The sequence below is a fragment of the Notamacropus eugenii genome, chromosome 1 (genome assembly GCF_028372415.1).
Source record: "Notamacropus eugenii isolate mMacEug1 chromosome 1, mMacEug1.pri_v2, whole genome shotgun sequence".
NCBI classification, from domain to species: domain Eukaryota; kingdom Metazoa; phylum Chordata; class Mammalia; order Diprotodontia; family Macropodidae; genus Notamacropus; species Notamacropus eugenii.
This window is the reverse complement of record NC_092872.1, coordinates 82019862-82039960: the sequence shown is the minus strand read 5'-3', so window position 1 is coordinate 82039960 and position 20099 is coordinate 82019862. Positions and strand designations below refer to the sequence as shown.

Genomic DNA, 20099 nt, shown 5'->3' with positions numbered 1-20099 from the left:
CAGGCAGTGAAAATGCTTCAGATCAGGAGATGGAGTACTTTGTGCAAGGAAGAGCAAGGATGTCACTGGATGGCAGAGTCCATGGAGGGGAGGGAGGCGTAAGGTATAAAACAACTGGAAGGGTAGGAAGAGCCCAGGCTATGAAGGGCTGTAAAAGCCAAGCAGAAGGTTTTCTATTTGATCCTAAAGGTAATAGGGGAAAACTGGAATTTATTGAATAGGCAAGAAATCAGATCAGATCTGGTTATAGGAAGGTCAGTTTGATAGCTGAGTAGAGGGTGAATTGGAGATTTGAGGCAGGGAGAGTGACTGGCAGGCTGTGGCAGTGCTCCAGGTGTGAGCTGGTGAGAAGAGACAGTATGTAAGAGATGTTAGGAGAGTGGGAACTACAGGACTTGACCACTCATTGGATAGAGGTGGTGAGAGTAAGGAGATGAAGATGACGTGGTTGTGTGCATGTCTTCCAAGGATGACAGTGGGGAAGGTTTTGGGGAAAAGATAATGAGTTCAGTTTTGGACATGTTGAGTTTAAGATGTCTAAATGACGGTTGGAAATGTAAAACCAGAGGTCAGGACAGAGGTGGTTGTTCAGTTGTTTCAGTCTTGTTTGACTCTGTGACCCCATTTGGGGCTTTCTTGGCAAAGATACTGAAGTGGTTTGCCGTTTCCTTCTCTGGTTCATTTTACAGATGAGGAAACTTAAGGTAAACAGGGTTAAGTGACTTGCTCAGGGTCACACAGCTAGTAAGTGTTTGAGGCCACATTGGAACTCAGAAAGAGGAGTTTTTCTGACTGCAGGCCCGGCACTTTGTCCACTGTGCCACCTAAGAGTCATCTGCATAGAGATGACAACTGAAACCGTGGGAGCTGATGAGTAAGTTAGGATAGAGGGAGAGGAGACCTCAAGAGAGAGCCTTAGGGTCCTCCCACTAGTAGTGGGTATAATGGAGATGAAGGTCCAGCAAAGGAGACAGAGGAGAGAACAGATAAAGAGAACAAGGAGAGAGAGGTGTCCCCAAAACTTAGAGGAACTGTTTCATAAGTATCTTTACAGTTTTCTATATATTCCTCATACTGGTTGCTCTCACTTACATAATAGCTTTCTGTTACATTAATGTGCCATAATTAACCATTCTCCAGTTATTGACAATTTAGGTTACTTCTACGTTTGTATCTATCTGCAAACGATACTTTTATGAAATCTCTGAGCAGATCAAATCAAGAAATGAGCAGGCTGTATTCCATCAAGAATAAAAGAACTGAATGAATTACTCAGTAAAACTAGGAGCTGGCTTTTAAAAAGGCAATCACATCGACAAGCCATTAGCAAATCTTATTTTTTAAAAAGTAGACAGAAAATGCAAATCAGCAAAATGACCAATGAAAAAAGAGAAATACAAGCCAACAAAAGAAATTAAGTTTGTTCCTAGGGAGTGCTACATGTATCTATAGTCTTAACTAATTCTTTTCAATTCTTTAATTTGTTATCTGCAAAAATTTAAATTGCCAAACAGGCACAATAAGTTGCATTAAATAGTCAAATCTTAGAGAAAGAATTAAGATCTGTCATTAAGATTTCTGCTCCTGTGGAAAAAACCTGACTCACAGATTCAGAGCTGAATGCTTTTAAAACTTCCCCAAAACAAACAATCCCTATATTAGCTAAGTTATTAATAAATTTAGAAAAAAGAAGAAAAAACTGCCAAATACCTTTTGATATAGAAATACCTGTCTAGCAAAAATAACACTAAAAAGAAGATTGTAGACTAATTTCACTAATAACTATAAATCCAAAAGTACTAAATAAAACATTAGCTAATAGATTATAGTAAATTTTGGGGGCCAGACCTATGATTTCATTGGTGAGGCAGTAGTATTGAACTTGGTCTTGTCTAGTTGTCGTGATCTGTATCAGGCCACTGAACTCCGATGGTTCTGGAGGAGAAAGTGAGGTTGGTGACTTTGCACAGTCCTCCCTCACTTGCATCTCATGGCATCGTCCTCCTCTTTGAGAATGAAGGACAGATTACACAAGTGACATCAAACTCAACTGAAAACAGATCCCTGGGGCAGCATATTCCTCAGGGAAACCACAAATTAGCTGTATCTCTCTTGGACTGTATTTATTTTGTTAAACATTTCCCAGTTACATTTAATCTGGTTTAGACTGCACTTGGGAGCTTGCCAGCTTGTAGCCACAAGTTTGACACATCTGGGGAACTCCCTCATGTAGAAATTCCTTCCACTGATGCTGGTCAGCAAGTCAGCTGGCATCTCTCTCTCTTCCCTTTCATTGTTACAATTCTTGGAAAACGTTGTCTGCAGTTGAGGCTTTCTCTTCATTACTCCCCACTCTCTCATTACTATCTGTCCTCTTCCTTCATTATCATATTGAAACTCTTTTTGTTAATGTAACCAGGGACCTCTGAGATGCTTAAACTGAAATGACCTTTCTTCAGTCTTCTTTCTTCTTGAACCTCTGAAGCTTCTGACATTGTCAGCTACCCCTTCCTACTGAAAACTCTTTTCATCACTTGACTTCAGAAACACTAGATTCTTTTGATTCTCCTTTTTATTTCTGTTCTCCCTGCTTCACCATCTTTGATCTTTGTGACCTCTTAGAGAATGTTCTTCGAGAAGTTTTCTCCTTTGCCCTTCTCTTCTGTTTCTCATTTACTTCCTGACTTTTTAACTATCTTAGCCCACTCCAAAAATTTTATCTCAAGCTCTGACCTCTCTTCTCAACTGCAGAGGTACCTCTGCAATTGCCTATATGACATCTTTATCTGGATGTCCTGCTGGTACCTCAGATTCAGTATCTCCAAATGTGACCTTATTATCTTTCCTCCTAAATCTGTTCATCTTCCTTACTTTGTTACATCTACCTGTCTCCCATGTTTATAACTGCATTATCTTTGATTCACCTCATCTCTTATAACCAATTATTTACCAAGTCCTGAATGTACATCTCTTACATTCATCCACTCTGTTCTCTACCAGCAGGTACCCTTTACCCATCACCCTGTAGGTCCTCATTACCATCTGCTTGAACCACTACCATAACCTCTTAACAGTCTCTGTTAACAGTCTGTTTTCTGTCTTCCCCAATCCCACCTTCGTACTGCTTCTATAATAATCTTTCTTATATAGAGATCTGACCATGTCATTACTCTGCTCAAAAATCCTAATGCTTCCCTTTTGCCTACTAAGTAAAGTTCTAACCACTTAGCCTGGCATTCAAGGCTCTCCTCATATAGTGCCACCCTGTATTGCCAACCTTTTCTTATATTACTTCCCTCCATGTAAATTCTGGTGCAACTGGACTACTTTATTCTGCCCCTTGAAGCACATGCTTTCCTTCTATACCATTGCTCATAACGTTCCCTCTTCCTGGAATTTCCTTTCTCCCTTCACTTGCAAATCTCGGTTCCATAACAAGACTAGAGTGACTGCTCACTTCCCTTCAAGGTCAGTGGTATCGGAAACTCAACTAATTTTAACATCCAGGCCCTCCTTGTTATGCCAGTCAGGTCCAAAATACCCTTCCTCCTATCACTTATTCTATTTTTTTGAAAGATAAATATATCATGAAGAGAAATTAAGAATTGATCAGCTTCTGCTTTTAGCTGGAAGAACACTCCAGCAGCTGTTTACTCATTGGAATCCCCCATCACTACTGTGTCTCCTTGCCAGTTTGGCACTTTTTGTCCATTTTCTCCTTCAGACTGGGGGGTCTATGATACATTCTTATCACATATAATTTCTCTTCCTTCTTCCACTTATCTTCAGCCAGATGTTTTCTGCCATATTTCTCCTCTCCAGTTCATAGATTTCCTCACGTGAATATATATTCCTTATATTTCATTAATCCCGTTTATCTTGTTCTTTTTAAGTTAGGGATGTCCTTTCATTGTCATACTTCATTCATGAGTCGCAGTGCATTAAGATTCCCTGAAGCCTGAGGTCAAATTTACCTCCTTGTTTTAATACAAACTAATGGGCATGTCATTACTCAGATTGCTACCCTCTGTGTAAAGATAAGAGGCAGTGGATTTTATTGCTGCGTATCATCCTGGGCATTGCCTTGACTTCTCTGATAATATTCTTCCTTTGGCTTACTTGCTGTTCTGTAAAGGAGTCAGCTTTTATTTTAAGTTTAAAGGTTTTCCAAAAAAGGATCTCTCTTAGTAGTAAAAAGTTTTATAAACCAATAAAAATTTTCTGTGAACTAGAAGTTGAAAAACACTGTTATAGACAGATGTGTCAAGAGAAAGAAGAATAACAATGGCTATTGTTTATTCAGTGCTTTCAAGGGTTCTAATAACACGTGGAAAATATATTATTTGATCCTGACAAGTATTCTGAGGAAACTGAGGCTTGGAGAGGTTAGGTTTTTTGCCTGTGGTCAAAGGGGCAGGATGGGGTTTGAACCCAAGGCTTCCTTACTCCAAGTCTAGCACCATTGTTTGCTACACCACACTAAAAGTAGGAAGAGAATAGAAGAGATTTTTTCTTGTCTATGTAATTATAGGTAAGGGATGACCCAGTGTTTACATGTAGTCTTAACATTAGCCAAGGGATAACACCAGCATTAACTATCTAAAATGGCACTGCAAGAATACATGGAACACAGGTTAATCTTGATGTGGAGAAAGCAGTCGGTGTCCACATTTTTTGACTGACATCAGCCCTGCCTTTGGGCATTCCCTCCGAAAATGAATAGTGATACGGAACACCCTTTTACCCAAGAATGAAGGCTAATGTACCCCTAGTGTGAGATTGGTATTCAATCTCAGAAAGAATAACAGTAGGAACAGGCAAGATGCTAATTTGGAATGAAAATAAGACAGTACATAATAAGTGTTCATTCCTGTTCTGAATGGACTTGTGACTGTAAGAATGATATGGTGATCAAATATTTTCTGAGTCTCTTCCTGTCATTCATTGAAGGTGCTATCATATCTACGTCTTCTATTTTAACCAAACCCTATCATGGGAGTGAGAGAACCCAAATCACCAGCAGTTGTTAGCCTATATTGAAATAGCTAGATTTTTGTGTTAAACGAGTTTTTTAACAAGCAGATCTTCTTCTCTCCTATTTCCATACCCCCCCCTCATCTTAAGCACTGATATCTTCTTTAGAGATATGAAGAACTGGAAACATTGAAGGGTCAGGTATCCCAAGAACAAGAGCTGCGGGCTATTGTTGAAAGCTGCCTGATGGAACAAAACATAGCCATGAAAGATGTTCATACCCACCTTGAGGAAACCCGGGCTGTCACAAGAGACATTGGGCTGGTTCTGGATCAACTCAAGTAAGTAGAGAATCCCTTGGGTAATCTCTGCCTGTAACCTGTGCCTCCCCAGTGGAATGAATGCCCAGAAAAGCTGATGTTACTACTGTGAGATCGCTTTTTAAACATGAACACACAAAATCCTATTGACTTCAGTAAAGGAATCAACAATCTCATGTGTCAGTCAGGGTTTGGCCATTCATTGGTATATATACCCTGTGAGGTTGTTTTCAGTCCAAGGTGTAGGATCTTGTGGTACTTTGTAAAGATTCCAGAAGGTGGGGATCTGATGTGAAAAAGGCAGAATATTATAGCAGAAGGAACGCTGGATTGGGGAGTTTGGATATAAAAGCTCTAGGCTCAGTTCTGCCAGTTACTCTTGGCAGTGTTGTAAAAACTCACTTCACCATTTGATACCTCACGTTTTTGTAACTCTTGAGATGCCAGTAGAAAATATGATGGTCAAGAGAATTATTGGTTTTGCTTGGGAATTAAAGACAAAGTGGCCTGGGAGATGATTGATAAAGAACTAAAGAGATGGAGAAGAAAGGGGTACAGTCCTCTTCTTGTGGCCCAGATAAGTCAGCCTGGGAAAGTTTGGAAAACACTGGGGTAGAGGGGCTGCCCTCTGGATCCCCTGTGGGCTCTTACGTTAAATGAATCTTCATGTTTGGGAGAAACTCTCTGTGTAAGGAAGCTGCAGAGAAGGAAAAGGCTTAGTCAAAGGTAGCAGTGAAAAGGGGCCACCACGTGAAGACCTCAGAGTAGGTGGGCCTCCAAGAAAAGGAAAGCATTTTGATGAGTTGTATAAATGGCATTGCCTCGATCACAACTAAGAGAAGTATATCTGGCCCAAATGACTTTTTTAAAAAATTATTTTTTATTGATATCTTTTGTTTTTGTATTGGTAACATTTCCCACTGTATCCCTCTCCCGCTTTTCCAGAGAGCTAACTATAATGGTTTTTAAAAAAAAGAAAAAAAGTTCAGCCAAACAAAACAAAACATCAAAAAAGTCTGAACCAGTCCTCAGTGAGAGGGAGCAGGCTGGGCTCCTCTGCCCACTGACAGTGCCTGGTGTGTATGGAGAACATAGAACATAGCAGTTCAGAGTTGCCTCCATTGACTGACCTTAAACATGCACCATTTAAAGACTGAAAGGCTGGATAGATGTTAGATACTGGAACCATTGCCGTAGGTACCTCCATCTAGTGAAGCTGCCATCTTTCTCCCCATATAAGGGCTTCTGGAAGAGCAGGGTTGGAGTATTACTCCCTGCACGTGTAACCCAGATGGATTCTAGCAAGAAAAGTTTCCAGTTACTACATTTGGCATTTCTTTCTAACAGAGCCAGATGTAACCTTCTTCCGGCAGTGTGTACTTACGCCTCTAGCCAAAAGCAGTACAGCTCTTGCTGCTGAAACACTTGGCATTGTCATTGCCCGGGAAACCACCTCTTCAGCACACTGAGGGTGACAGGGGCTGAGAGGACCTTAGTTGATTTGTTAACTGAATTGCTTATTATTTTGTTACATGTCTGTCTATATTACTGTCTGACCTGCTTCTGTCAATGCCCTGCTTCTGAGTAAGGCTTAGCTTAGAACCCTGTATATTAGGATAGCTACAGCTGTCTGGTTCTCCAGGTAGCTGGGAAACCAGTAGGGCCTCAGTGTCATTAAATTAGACTGGGGTTTGGTGGATAAAGAATTTGAAGGGATGCAGAAGCAATAGAGACCACAGAAGCACAGCCAGTCCCTACCACTTCTGGGGAAGGCATGATCTACCCAGCAGTGCTCCCTGGGCAGTTAGTGTCAGTGCAGCACCTTGGGGTGGTGCTTGTAGCTGTTTAATTAGGCGTGGGCTATTTGTTGTGGTCTTTGACATCTTTATGCTTTGTTTTTCCATTGGTTTTAAGTTAGGCCTTTGGACCTAATGTAATCAGCCTTCTTCATAAGCAAATGATTGTTTGACTGGATGAAAAGGTGGCATTCTTGCTCCTCTTGGCTGAGCAGTTCTCTTTCTAGATTGTGTGGGCTATTCATTTAATGGGGCTTGGTTTTCTGCTTGATAGAGCTTGTCAGACTGAGCTGTCTTCTCGGGTGAAACAGGAAGATACCCTAGGCTGGGTAGCACCGACAAAAGCACACCTGGGAGCTGGTGAGTGAAATGCTCAAGGATTCCTTTGGAACCTGTGCATATGGACAGTAGCATCTCTTTTTTTTCCTTTCATAATTCCCAAATTGATCTCCAGAATGTCTGAAAGCACTTTTTCACCAATGGTGCATTAGTGGGTCTCTTCCCACATCCCTTCAGCACTGACCCCAGTTCTTTTTACCTTTGCCAATTTTTGAGTGATGTGAGATAAAACTTAAATTTTAATTTGCATTTTTCGCGTGTTAGAGATTTGGTGGAGCATACTTTCAGTGATCATTGATAGTTTGCAATTCTCTTGAACCATTTAAATCCTTTAACTACTTATTTATTGCAAGAATGGCTTCTAATATTGTATTGTCAGTTTCCTATATATCTTGGACATCACATTTTTATAGATATTTGATAAAAATATTTCCTAATCTATAGGAATGCTTCTCAGTTTCATATAATTGAATCTTTTTTTTGCTTTTTATGATCCCTGTTCATTGGTTAAGAAATCTTTTCAGAGGCATTCCTTTTATACTATTTTTAAAAATCAGAATTGGGTTAATTAAAAATAGAAATCAGTTTGGCAAAACAGACGTTTCTGTTTATATTCAGGTCTCATCTATTTTGCCAAATTGCTTTCTACTTTTAACAGCTGAAAGGGGAGTCCTTCCCACAGTAACTTATATTCTTGGGTTAACCGAATGCCAAGCTATTTTTGATGGATATTGTTCCACTGATCTGCTTTTGTTTTTTAAAATGGTATCAAAAAGTTTTTTATTATTACAGTTTTATAATGTCATTTGAGGCAAAATATTTTTATTAATTTTTTTCCCCAAAGTAATTCCTTGGTAGTTTTATTGTTATAGGAGTAAATCTGTAGATTAATTTAACTTGTATTGTCATTTTTATCCTCTTGGCTTAGCTCCAACATGAACAGTGAATCACTCTAATTATTTAACTCTTTTATTTCTGTAAGGGCAGGGAGTATTTTGTAGTTGTATTTCTATAAAACTTTCCATGTGTCTTGGTAGATTCTCAGATGTTTTAGGTATTTTGTAGTTATACTGAGTGGAATTTTTCTTATTCTCATTTTTTGTTACTTTTTCGTAGTACCTCATACAAATGATAATGATTTTTGTGGGTTTATTTTAAATATTTACTGAGGTTATAAATCATCTAAATTTAGTTTCTTTATTGACTTCTTAGGGTTTTCTAAGTAAAGCATTGTGCCATCTGTAAACAGGGACAAATTCTTGCTTGTCACTTTTAATATCTAGTCCCTTGCCTTATTGCTACAGCCATCAAATCTAGATTTCTCAAATAGTGAGGAGACAGGAATCCTTGCTTTGCCCTTGTTTGTACTGGCAAAGTTTCTGGTGTTTATACATTGAGTTTTAAATATGAATTTGATCACATTTAAGGAGGTCCACTTATTTCCTGATGTTGATCATCCTTTGATGATTGGCATGTGACCTACACTCTTCAAATTATCCGTTATAAGACAGAATCATGCTAATTCTTAATATTTGTTCTGAACAGCCTGGGAAGTTGGGAAAGACAAAAATAGGCCAGTGCAAATAAAACTAAGTTAAAAGCTTTGAATTACTGTCTAAAGCAAACTGCGGACAGCATTGATTCTAGAGCACTGGTGTCTTCCACTCCCTACATTTTTTTTTTTTATTAAATCTGTGAGCAGTTAGCTGCTGCTTTCTGCAAAATAATCTTCCTAAATAAACTCGTCTTCTCAGTGTAATCATTCAGTTTGCTGGTGAGGAGAAATTGGTAGAGAACAAAGTCCACATCTGAGAAAAGGATACTGTTAGGGGCAGAGGAAAGAGCTATTTGGCCACAGCTATCACCTGAATCTTTAGTAGCAACCACAGCTGCTGGCAGATTTCTTGAGATCAAGAGCAAGTTCATTTTCCAGATGAAGGAGCCCACAGCAAAATATTTAATCTTTACCATTTTACCTCCACATGTCTTTTTTATGCCAAATGCTCATGCTGTTTCTTAGGCTCTCAGGGTCTGTCATGGCTAGGCTTCTTCACTGAAATATCCAAAACTTCATCCCTCTTAAAGTTTTAGGGATCACCATAATTATGTTGATAAACTAATGCATGTACTAATTGTTTCCAGTGAGCTTATAACAAGTCAGCTGGCATGCGTGTCAAACTTTCTTCTAACTGTAGAACTTTTGGACCAGTTGTCTATTTCGACAGCTGCCTTCAGTACCTTTCAGAGCACAAGTAGGCACCTCACATGGTAACTCTCTTGCTGTCAGCCATGTGTTATCTTTGGTAGAATTACCTTCTGTCATTCCCATTCTACCCCCCCACTGCTCCCTTGGACTCTGCCAAGCAAGTCAGGATGAATTATAGTCATTAGCATGAAGTACTCCTGAAACCTGAGAAACCAGTTTCCTTGAAAGTTCTCTGATCTCTGAGATAGGGACCTTTATGGTTGAAATAAGATATAAGCTCAATTTATATCCCCCTCCTCAACTAACACAGCTTTGTTCTGCTCATTATCAAAGATAGCTTACAGGAGCTGAATTACATTGTCCAGCTATGTCCTGTTGCTACATGTTGAGAAAAAAGTGCAGAAGGCAGCCTGAGAAATGGACTGAACTTGACAAGGAACAGACATTGAGGGAATATTGTAGCCTGGAAAGTCTTTGACTTTGGAGGCCCCCAAAGCAAGAGAGCTCTTCGGGTGTCAGGAGCAGTTTCCTGACTATGGAGCTCTGAATCCACTCACTAGATTCTTCCTAAAGGTGCTAGGATTAGCTAGGGCCAATGCTAGGACCATCGTCAACTTGCTTTCCAGAAATGGAACTGCAACGACTTGCTTTCTATTTGATCTAATATCAAATGGTTTTGGTTACTACTGCTTAATGTACCTAGAAGCACGTTAATGTTATACCTGACTTATTACTGCTTTAGACGGACAAGGTGCCCAAAGCAAATACTGGTCTCTTTCTTCCTTCAGGTTTCAAAGGATGGCAGGCTTCTCTGCAGTCCATGAGTCTGTCGGAGTTATCAGGAGCCCTAGAGGACTGTGTCAGCAACATGGGTGAGTTTCTAATATAGTGCAGAAGAGTTGCGTGTCATTTGGCCCTTTTGGGTGATTCCTTTTTTTCCGCAGAGCACATACATCCCATATCTAAAAAGGCTTATTCAGAAACTGAAATTTGATATAATAGTAAAAAAATATTGAAGAGCTAGGAAGGCAGATAATTTTTTTAAAGGAAAAGAAGCCACTAGCTTCAGCTGCCTAAGGCCACCAACTATTCCTCTACATCTGATAGTGCTTTGCACAAAGTAGGCATTTGTTTCAGTTTGTTGAAGCTATGAAAACTTAATCTTTAAATTTGATGGAGGAAGAGAAAAATGGAGAGGCTTAAATCTTCAAGTGTTTAAGGGAATACCCTCTAGCAGGATTAGTTACCTGAGATTGATGGTTTGAAGTACTGTTTATCCCCATTTTACAGGCTGAGGAAGCAAGGTTTAGAGGTTAAGTAACATCCATAGTTATATGTCCACACTAAAACCAACTCTTTAATTATATAAAAGGGATTGTCAGAATAGTACAAGGTTTTTTTTGTTCAAATATTTAAAACCTTTGGTCTATAAGACAAATTTATATGGTACATTCTATTGAATGATGACAGTGGCCATCTCTGAGGGGTACTCCAGGTAGTAAATTTGATTACAATGTTTGAGGGCTTTATATAGGTATAATCATAACAGCAATGGGTATTTACATAGCCCTATAACATATAGAGCACATTGTTCTCACTTGATCCTCACAGAACCCTCTAAATACTATTGCACTAACCATAGTACTGTACCTATGTCCAATAACCTCTGTTATTGGCAGTTTATTGAGGGCAGTTCTAGGAACTAAGCTGATCTCCAGAAATTGTTGTAGCATACCTTATTTAGGGATACCATCCTTGGTAGTACTCTTTCTACCCACTCACCTTAAGTGGGTACCAAGCCCACTTGGTGAAAGCAAGATCATTGGACTTGGGTGTCACCATGGACAGATTCTCTAGGGGGACCTTGAGAATTTGAGGAGGGACTTAGCCCCTGTGTAAGTCTAGTCTTCTACTGTTATCCACTACCAAATTGGAAGTTACTATTTTATACACTTAGCATCACATTTTAGCCTTCCATGTAGAAGGAGGTATATGGGGCTGCTGTTCCCTGCCAAAAAATCTGCCCTGATAGCTCCCCCTTCTTTCCTTATTGGTTTAAGGAGCAAAAAAAAATCTATTTTTTTTCTCTCCTTAGGGAAAGCTCTGTGTTCCATGAACCAGAGCCTAGAAAAGCTGCAAGTCCTAAATGGGAAGCAGAATTGGAGAGAACCATAACCGAGCATGATGGTGAGTGTTGAAGAAGCATTAAGCTCCAAGTAAAGTACAGACAGGTCATCTCTCTACAACTGAACAGGAAGGTGTGAAGTTGAATTGAGGCTGGTAGCTCATTCAGCTGACAGGGTTTTTATTGTTTTAAGTTAACAAGCCAGTCATAAAAAGGGCGCCTAGAGTTTTAGGGACCCTTTTAAAGGGCCAAATTGCACCAGAAGGGGAGAGAAAAGTTAGTGCAAGTTAGATAGGTTGAGACTTCTTATAACCTAAATGTATAGACATGTGCTAATTGATTTTTGTTCGGCATAGACCTATATCATCGTCAACTTGCTTTCCAGAAATTGACGTCGGGTGACCATTCCACCCTGAAACTGTGTGCCTGGAAGAAAGTGGGTTGGGGCCAAGAGTGCCATCCCTCTCTATTTGCAACACCATGAGGGGGGTGGTGGAGTGAGGCTGCCAGGAGCCCAGGAAACAAGGCCATCCTCAGGCCAGAGAGCAGGCCCCACCCACTGAGGGAGGGCGTATCAGGTGGGAGCTCTGAAGAACGAGGTGCAGCAGATGAAGGAGAGCCTTCAAGTGGCAGGTGAATGTCTCACTTAGTCGTGGGTTTCTTTCTCAGACTCAAGAGTCCAGATACATTCCTGCAGCACTAAGACAAATCCTAGATGCAGAGGGCTGCTCTAAAGCTTTTACTTTCCCACAGCAGGGGGCTACTTGGGCTTTAGTTTGGATACTAACACAGGGACCCAGATCTGGATTTTCCTCTTTTCTGTAAAATAAAACTTGAATTTGCCAGCAATTCATTGGACTCACTGTTACATTTTGGCTCTTAAGAACACATTTTCCAGCGAAAATCCCTCCTTGGTGGCTATTGGCTTTCAGGTAGAGGGCACCGCAGGCTAAACCTTTGCTTTTTCCACTCCCCTCATCCTCTCCAGCACCTGATTGGTGCCAACCACTAATACTGTGTTGACCCAACTACCAGACCAGGTTTCCTTTAGGCAGCTGCTGCTCCAGGGCCACACCCCCAGAGCTGGTATGTGTAGAATTCTGATTTTAAAGAATTAGAAGGGACCTCTTCCAGGGTGGAAGATATCCCAAGCTGGACTGAGTGGTGGTGGGAGGTACCTTGAAGGGAGGTTGAATGGGAGGGAAAATCAAAACACATATTTAAAGCCCAAGTTTTGTTGATTTTTAGACCTTAAACTTCTTGCAAATAAAATTCTTAATCTGAGCCCAAGATGAATCCCCACAAAGTTCTGTTACACAGCTTGCATAGTGAGAACCCTGTACTTTTGTCAGTGGCATAGAAAAGCTGCTAAGGAGGTGCATGGAGGGAAATCCTCGCACTCTCCTCCCTCTAGGCGAGACTAACCACAGTCTCTTAATTACTACCAACAACTTTGCTTGATTAGGCTGGCAAAGATCATGCAGGTGTCCAAAGAGAATTATTTTGTATATTAAGAGTCAGTAGATAGGACTGTTTTGTTTTTTACAAAACTTCTGGGCTCAGATCTCTCATATCCCCCCCTCCTAATCCCCAGACTGAGGCTGCATATGATGGAGGTCATATAATCAGTGATTTACCCATACAGCCTATTCTCTGAGCTAAACCAAACCCTAAGGAGATGTTCAGGGTCTCATAGGACTGGATCTCTCCAAAACTAAATGCCGGTTTTTTAAAGGGAATAGTGGGGGAAGATGTGAACCTAGATAGCTTCAGGGTCACCCAGTGCCAATAAAATAGACATGGCCTGAGTCTCTTTGTGAACCTATCAGCCCAGCCCTCGTACCCATCCTTTTATATCTTTGTTGTTCTTGGAATGTGATATGCCACACAGCTCCTCTCTGTTCCTTATTCCTTACCACAGGTGAAAAAACTCATCATGGCTCTACTTTCTGCCCCCTAAGTTTAAGTTATGTTAAACATAGGTTAGCTGCCATTTGGAGTACCTAGTTACACAAAATGTATTTCTCTCAGTTGGGTCTACCATTTTCTTTAGGCAAGTGACAGAGGACGCCCTTACCAGCCATGCCTGCCGCTCTAGCTTCCTGGTAACTGGCATTACTTTAGTTGTACTTCCCCACCAGAGGAAATTTCCTGAGTTTACTGTAACAGATCTCCTAGGAAAAAAAATCAGTCTTTCTTTACAAGGCAGAAGAATATGGATACTCTGTTGAGGCCACATGACTTTCCTTTTAGTCCGGATCACACTGCACAATACATGACATGAGGCTGAGAAGCCCTCTGCTTGTGCCTTCCGGATCACCTTAGCTGGGGCCCTTCTTACTTGGTTCTCTTAAGTGACCAATTTTTCTAGCCTTACTTTGCACTTGGCATCTGCCCAGTACAATGCCTTAAAGCACTGTTTGCAAGCCCAGGCACCCCCTTCTTCACTCATTCCAGAATTTTTACAGAATTAGATTTTACTACAATTTAAAAAATAAATAAGGTACATAAGTTTGTAGGATTTGGTTTGTTTGGTTTAAGTGTGAGGGGCAAGGGGAGGTAGAAAAAAATGTTCTGAAACTAAAGAAGAGAAAAGCTTGGTCCCTGGCCTAGTACAGGTGGATCAGCTACAACAATTATTAACAGATGCCTTCCAAGTCCAACACAGAAGTCATTAAAATTGCCAGGCATGCAGAAATGTCAGACCAACACCAGAACCCTCTTAAAATGTCCTAAACCCAGCACCCTGAATTCTCATAAGCCAGTGAAAGTACAAGCCAATTACCATTTCTTCCTACTCAAAACTATAAAACAACAGAGCCTTTCTTTCTGTGTGGCCTGGCTAAGTGCTGTCACTGTTAGTGTCCCAGAGTTAAAGCATTATTTCACCTGATAGAACATGGTATTAACAAGGCCAAGGTCACAGGTTTGATACAGCCAGCTCTGAACAAAGAAAAACTCTTGAGTCCGAAGCTATGCTGCCCCCACAGTCTTAGCTTCCTTAGAAATACACACTTCCAGGGATCTGAAAGGAGTGTGCATGGCTCAGTGATGACTGGCCAGTCCTCTCCCTACGAAAACATAGCATCTTCACTCTTATGCCCCAGGATCCCAGGGACGGGGACTCCAGAATCCCTCTGCTGAAGATAAAAGGAGGGCCACACCAAGGAGCTGTCAAGCCACTTTATTTTTCTTTCCTGCTCAGATTTGCACTTGAGGGAGCACACACGCACACAGTCTCACACATACAGATGTATGCACACATACAAAACAATACACCAAGCCCTAGCCTTTCCCAGGCTTTCAGGGAAAGAGCATCCCCTGTCCACCCTAGTCAGGCTAAACTGCCCAAGCTCTTTCAAAATAGGCAGAGACCGGCTGAAAGTTACTTTAAAATCCCATATTCCACATGAATATAAAACCTAACAATTCCAAAATGAAAGAGAACCAAAAAAGCCCCAGCCACATCCCACCAAAACCTCGATTCCTTCCCTCTTTGGGGTAAGGAAATGGAACAAGCAGGAACACGCCAATGTAACCCAAAGCATCCTTGAGAATTAGGGAACTTTTAAACCAGAACACCCTTATACCTGGGGCCTGAACCAAACTGACAACTGCCCCTTGAAACAAACGATTCATGCAGAGAAATGTCAAGGTCTTGACCTTGACCCCAAAGGCCAAACACTGAAGCTAGTGCTAATAAACGGGTCACTCCAAACCTCGGCCAGGTGCTGCTCCTCTCGCACCCCTCTACACCAACCTGAAGTGCCAGCCCAGGCTGCGGCTCCGCCACTGCTGCTTTGCAGCCAGGTCAAAGAAAAGGACTACACAGAGGTCGAAGGCAGGAATGAAATGCACTCCTTTTCAGGCATGGGGGGGAAGCAGGGAGAGACCCCACACCTCTGTGGAATGTAGAATTATCTCAAGTCTTTTCTCAGCCCCTGGAGCATAGAAAATGTGGATAAAAGACGGGGCAGGGAAAGAGACAGGGAGAGAAAACCCAGCCCCAGGGATGGGGAGGGTGGCTTCAGGAGGAAGCAGTCTGCTGTTGCTCCAAGGCTTTTTTCTGTTTCTCAGTAGCAGCAGCCAAGGCCTCAGCCAGCTTGTCCTCGGGCATCATATTCAGCACCTTCAGGGCAAAGAGCAGCTGGTGCTTGGCGGTGCTGATGAAGGCATTGCTAAGGAAGTTGGGGAACCCACCAACTCGATCCTTCTGGGTGTACAGGGGAACCCGGACCAGGCCCAGCACCTGCAACAAGAGCGGACAGGGCCGTCGGGAACCCAGCTGGGGACCGGGCTGGGCTCCCCCCTGCTGAGCCCCGTGCGTGCCAAGGGCTGCTTGGCCACCTGGAGGTCCAATTACCCCCTGGGAACCTATGTTACGGGGAAGTCTTCCCGCGGCTTCTCCTGGATCCCTTAGTGCGTCCATTTACAATGCACACCTTCCTGAATTCCGAGCGGGGGGGGGGACGCGGGCAGCCCTCGGACCCCGAGCACCCCTGGGACCTTACGACCTCCTCCCCAGCCCAAGCCCCACACCCCTCCCTCCCTCCACATCCCATCTCAATCCCACAAAACCCCAACTTTCCCAAGTCCTACTCTCCCTTTTCCCACCCATCGTCTGCATAAGCAACGCCCCGTTCCCCAACGCAAGGAAACTTCTTGGCCACCTCGGCCCCGCTCCCGACCCCGCAGCCCGGCCCCGCTCCCGACCCCGCAGCCCAGCCCCGCTCCCGACCCCGCAGCCCAGCCCCGCTCCCGGCCAAGCTCCCGACCCCGCTCCCGGCCCCCCAGCCCGGCCCCGCTCCCGATCCCGCAGCCCGGCCCCGCTCCCGGCCCCCCAGCCCGGCCCCGCTCCCGACCCCGCAGCCCGGCCCCGCTCCCGGCCCCCCGGCCCGGCCCCGCTCCCGACCTCCCAGCCCGGCCCCGCTCCCGGCCCCGCTCCCGGCCCCGCTCCCGACCCCGCAGCCCGGCCCCGCTCCCGACCCCACTCCCGGCCCCCCAGCCCGGCCCCGCTCCCGGCCCCGCTCCCGGCCTCTCCCCTCCCTCCCCTCCCCGGGCGCCACCGTCACCCCCTGCGGCCCAACGCTGGAGACCTCGGCCGGCGCCCCACCTCCAGCCCGTGGTCCCGCGAGTGCACCGCGCTGATCTCCACCGCGTGCAGCTCCTCCAGGGTGAGCTGCCGGGCGTACAGGTGGGCCACGACGCGGTGCGGGCCCTCCGTGAGGTGCGAGCTCAGGTAGTCGGCTTCCGTGAGGCGCAGGTAGCCCAAGCCTAAGCCCAGCACCCGGTTCAGCCCGTCTTCCAGGGACCAGAACCGACGATCCACAAACCCCCCAGGGAAGCCCAGGAGCCCGTCAAAGCGCATCTGCATCTGCAACAGAACCGCTCGGGTCAGCGGGCCGGGCGGGCCGCGGCTCTCCCTCCGGCTCCCGCCGTCTGCGGCCGGCGCGCTCAGCCCCGATCCCCCGGCCTCGGCCCCGCCTCCGCGCTCCCTCGGCCCCAGGCGGCCCGGCACCCCGCTCCCCCGCAGCCGCGGCTCCGGCTCCTCGGCCCGGCCGGCTCCGCCCACCCTCCGCCCCGCAGTCCGGCCGCACTCTCCCTCCGCCCTCACCAGAACCGAGAAGCGCAAGGGGATCCGCCCGAACAACTGCCCGGGATTGGCTGCGTAGAGCATGGCGTGGCAAGAGTGGCTCCAGCCGGGCCCGAGACGCATAGCCTCCCCGCGGCTGATCTGCTTCAGCTCCGGCACCCGCGAAGCCGACATCTTGCCCGCTAGGACGCAGCACCCCCAGGCAGCGGAAAAGTAGCTGCGTCCCCGCCCCCCTTCCTCGTGTTTCCACCAATCCCCGGAAAGGAGGCCGAGCTCTCCCCTCACCCAGTCTTGTCTCGCCAATTGCCGGAACACGTTGTCAGGCCGCGGCCAATCGATGGGCTTGGTCTTGCTTTGGTTCGCCTTTGTCCTAAAAACCGGCCAATCACGTTCCAGGTTTCTCCTGGGCGTTTGTCACTTACAGGCAGGGACGGGTTGGCCAAATGATTGACGTGTCCTCAAGCCAATCGTCACAGAAGATTCTGGGGGTTGGTCTCAGGGAGGATTTCCAGACTGCGATGGCCCAACGTGCAGCGCCCGCAGCCCCGCCTACCTGCCGGCGGCAGCCAATGGAATGCTTGTATTCCGGCCCGGGCTCCTCGGGTGCCCTAGAAGGTTCCGTGTCCAGTTGGGCAGTTTAACCGAGAGGGGCCGAGGCTCCGGGTCCCGGGTCGTCGCGGGTGCGAACCCCGCTGTTTCCCGGTGGGGGTGGAGGGCGGCTCCCCTCGTGGCCGGGGAGCGCTCTGCGGTCGGAGCCGGAGCCGGGTCGGCAGGGCCCCAGGGCCCCGGGCGCTCCCTGCCCCTCCCGCCCCAGGGGAAGGGACCGCCGGGCGGTCCGTGCCCCGGGGGGCTCCGGCCGCGTGGGGAGCGATGCACCCCTGCCCCTCCTTCGCGGAGGGGCCGGACGGGGGGCCCGGCAGGCCCGGGGACGACTGGGTCCGTGGGAGATTCCCCTCCCCCACTGCCTTGTTACAAGGGGCGGCTCAGTGGTTAGGGTAAGGCCGAGCGGAGAAAGGCGGTGTCCCCAAAGTCCTAGTGCAGCTTGAAGCGGTACTAGCCTCACTTAGCGGCACTAAGACTTTGGGGATACCCCGTATTTTAAAAAGTGATGATTCTAAAGAACAAAATGATTTTTAAAAGTGTCCTGTCCGCTGGGGTAGCTAGGCACAGGAAGCGGCTTCTTGAGTCCAGATCTGTCCTCGGACCCTTCCTGGCGGCGTGACCCTGGGCAAGGCCCTTCGCCCTGTTTGCCTCAGTTTCTTCATCAGTCACATGAGCTGGAGAAGGAGATGGCCCAGAACAGCCCAAATGGGGTCACCACACAGAACCACCAGAACCGAGTTCGTCCCCTCCTTTAAAGCTCTGCCAGTTCTCTACTCCCCGTTGCTAGGGGCCTCCCCTGGAAATTATAGTGGAGTCTTCCACATGAACGTTAGAAAGGGCCTGGGATGGCGGTGCTTAATAAATGCCTTTGGAAATAGGAGGAATTATTCTAACAACCGGCCCCGCCCTGGTGCTTCGGGCCAAAGGCCCTCTCCCATTGGCTCGAGAGGCCACCAGGCCAGCGTGACCCTCGTGCTTTGTGGCTTCAGTGCCTGGGGAGCAGACCCAAAGACGTAGGCATCCTCAATTCACCACGGTCAGCACAGCTCGGCTTTTCTGACTTCTCTTCCTACCCTTAACGGCAAGGAGAGGTCTCTCCCACACAACCACCTGTCATCAGGAAGGCTGGCCCTCTCCACATCTCCATCTTGGAAGCCTCAGCTGCCTCCCAAGGTCAGCATTTAAGCGAGTGTGCTAATTATGGGCTATTATTAGCTAATCATGCCTTGTGTTACAGTGAGAAGAACATTAGACTTGAACCCCAGGGTTCAAACTCTCAGACACCTACTCTTGTCAGGTGGGCAAGTCATAGAATTGCTTAGAGCTGAAAGGGACCTTGGAGGTCATTCCTCCATATAGGTCAAACTCCTCATTTTGCAGTGTACCTCTTCAGGCATTAGTTTCCTTATCTGTAAAATTAAAGTACTGAACTGGGTGATTTCTAAGGTCTCTTCCAGCTCTTAAATCTGATAACATGACCCTGTAAGAGGCCCTTAGAGATCCACCCCCGTTGTTCATACTCTTCTACTCCAAATCTACTCCCAATCATGTCTTTTGCACTTCCCCTCAGTAAAATGTGATGTCCTCGAGGGCCAGAGCTGTTGTTTTGTATTCCCAGTGCCCAGCATACATTAGGCACTTAATAAACGCCTTTTGAGTTGTTTTGACATGGTCAGTTCCTAAAAGGAGAAGCTGGCTGATTTCAGTGGCCAAAGCAGGTTCAGTTAATATCCCCCTCCCTTCATCTCCAAACTAGCCAATATGTTTAAACAAGCTAGACTAAGCTGTAATCAGGATCTCTTTCTGCTATTGAAAATACTATCTTATGGAAGTCAAAGGAACAAGAAGTCAAAGGAAGAGGCCTGAATAAGCCACAAATAGAATGTCAACCCCAGAATGAGACAACTGGAAAGAATCTGAATGATTTAACTAAATTAAAAGCATACTTTTAAAAGTGAAATAACAATAAAACTTACATTTATATACAGTAGTGCTTTGAAGGGTTACAAATTTCCTTCCCTAAATCAGGGATTAGGGAATTTCCAAGACATTACTTTTGCTAAACAGACATTCCTAAGGAGAGCCATCTTTAACTTTGTGGAACTGAAACCCAAGGATGTGATGTTATCCAAACCTCATGCAT

The 20099-nt window shown here is 45.3% G+C and overlaps 2 protein-coding genes and 1 long non-coding RNA gene across 14 annotated transcripts in view; 2 read left to right on the top strand and 1 right to left on the bottom strand.

Annotated features, from left to right (window-relative positions):
• ANKS3 (ankyrin repeat and sterile alpha motif domain containing 3) overlaps window positions 1-12609 on the top strand; it is a 45160-nt gene extending 32551 nt beyond the window's left edge. For 8 of the 9 annotated variants that reach the window (XM_072607728.1, XM_072607717.1, XM_072607681.1 and 5 more), the window contains 5 exons: window positions 5143-5315; window positions 7365-7450; window positions 10424-10507; window positions 11731-11822; window positions 12146-12609. In XM_072607728.1, coding sequence (XP_072463829.1) covers window positions 5143-5315; window positions 7365-7450; window positions 10424-10507; window positions 11731-11810 — 423 coding nt within the window. In that variant the 3' untranslated portion in view covers window positions 11811-11822; window positions 12146-12609. Of the gene's footprint in view, window positions 1-5124; window positions 5316-7364; window positions 7451-10423; window positions 10508-11730; window positions 11823-12145 lie in introns of those variants that run through there. The other variant, XM_072607736.1, reaches the window with a different exon arrangement.
• A 2320-nt stretch (window positions 12610-14929) lies between these two features.
• NUDT16L1 (nudix hydrolase 16 like 1) lies at window positions 14930-17527 on the bottom strand. 2 transcript variants are annotated; one of them, XM_072607977.1, is made up of 3 exons: window positions 17375-17527; window positions 16874-17134; window positions 14930-16009 (listed from the first exon to the last, which is right to left on the bottom strand). In XM_072607977.1, the coding sequence occupies exons 1-3, from the start codon at window positions 17525-17527 to the stop codon at window positions 15788-15790; spliced, it is 636 nt and encodes a 211-aa protein (XP_072464078.1). In that variant the 3' UTR covers window positions 14930-15787. The 2 variants fall into 2 exon arrangements, with proteins under 2 accessions (XP_072464078.1, XP_072464088.1); XM_072607987.1 differs by lacking the exon at window positions 16874-17134.
• A 220-nt stretch (window positions 17528-17747) lies between these two features.
• The window catches only part of LOC140503752 (uncharacterized), a 52724-nt gene continuing 50372 nt past the window's right edge, over window positions 17748-20099 (top strand). For all 3 annotated transcript variants that reach the window (XR_011966861.1, XR_011966862.1, XR_011966860.1), the window contains exon 1: window positions 17748-19129. This is a non-coding gene — a long non-coding RNA (uncharacterized lncRNA). The remainder of the gene's footprint in view (window positions 19130-20099) is intronic.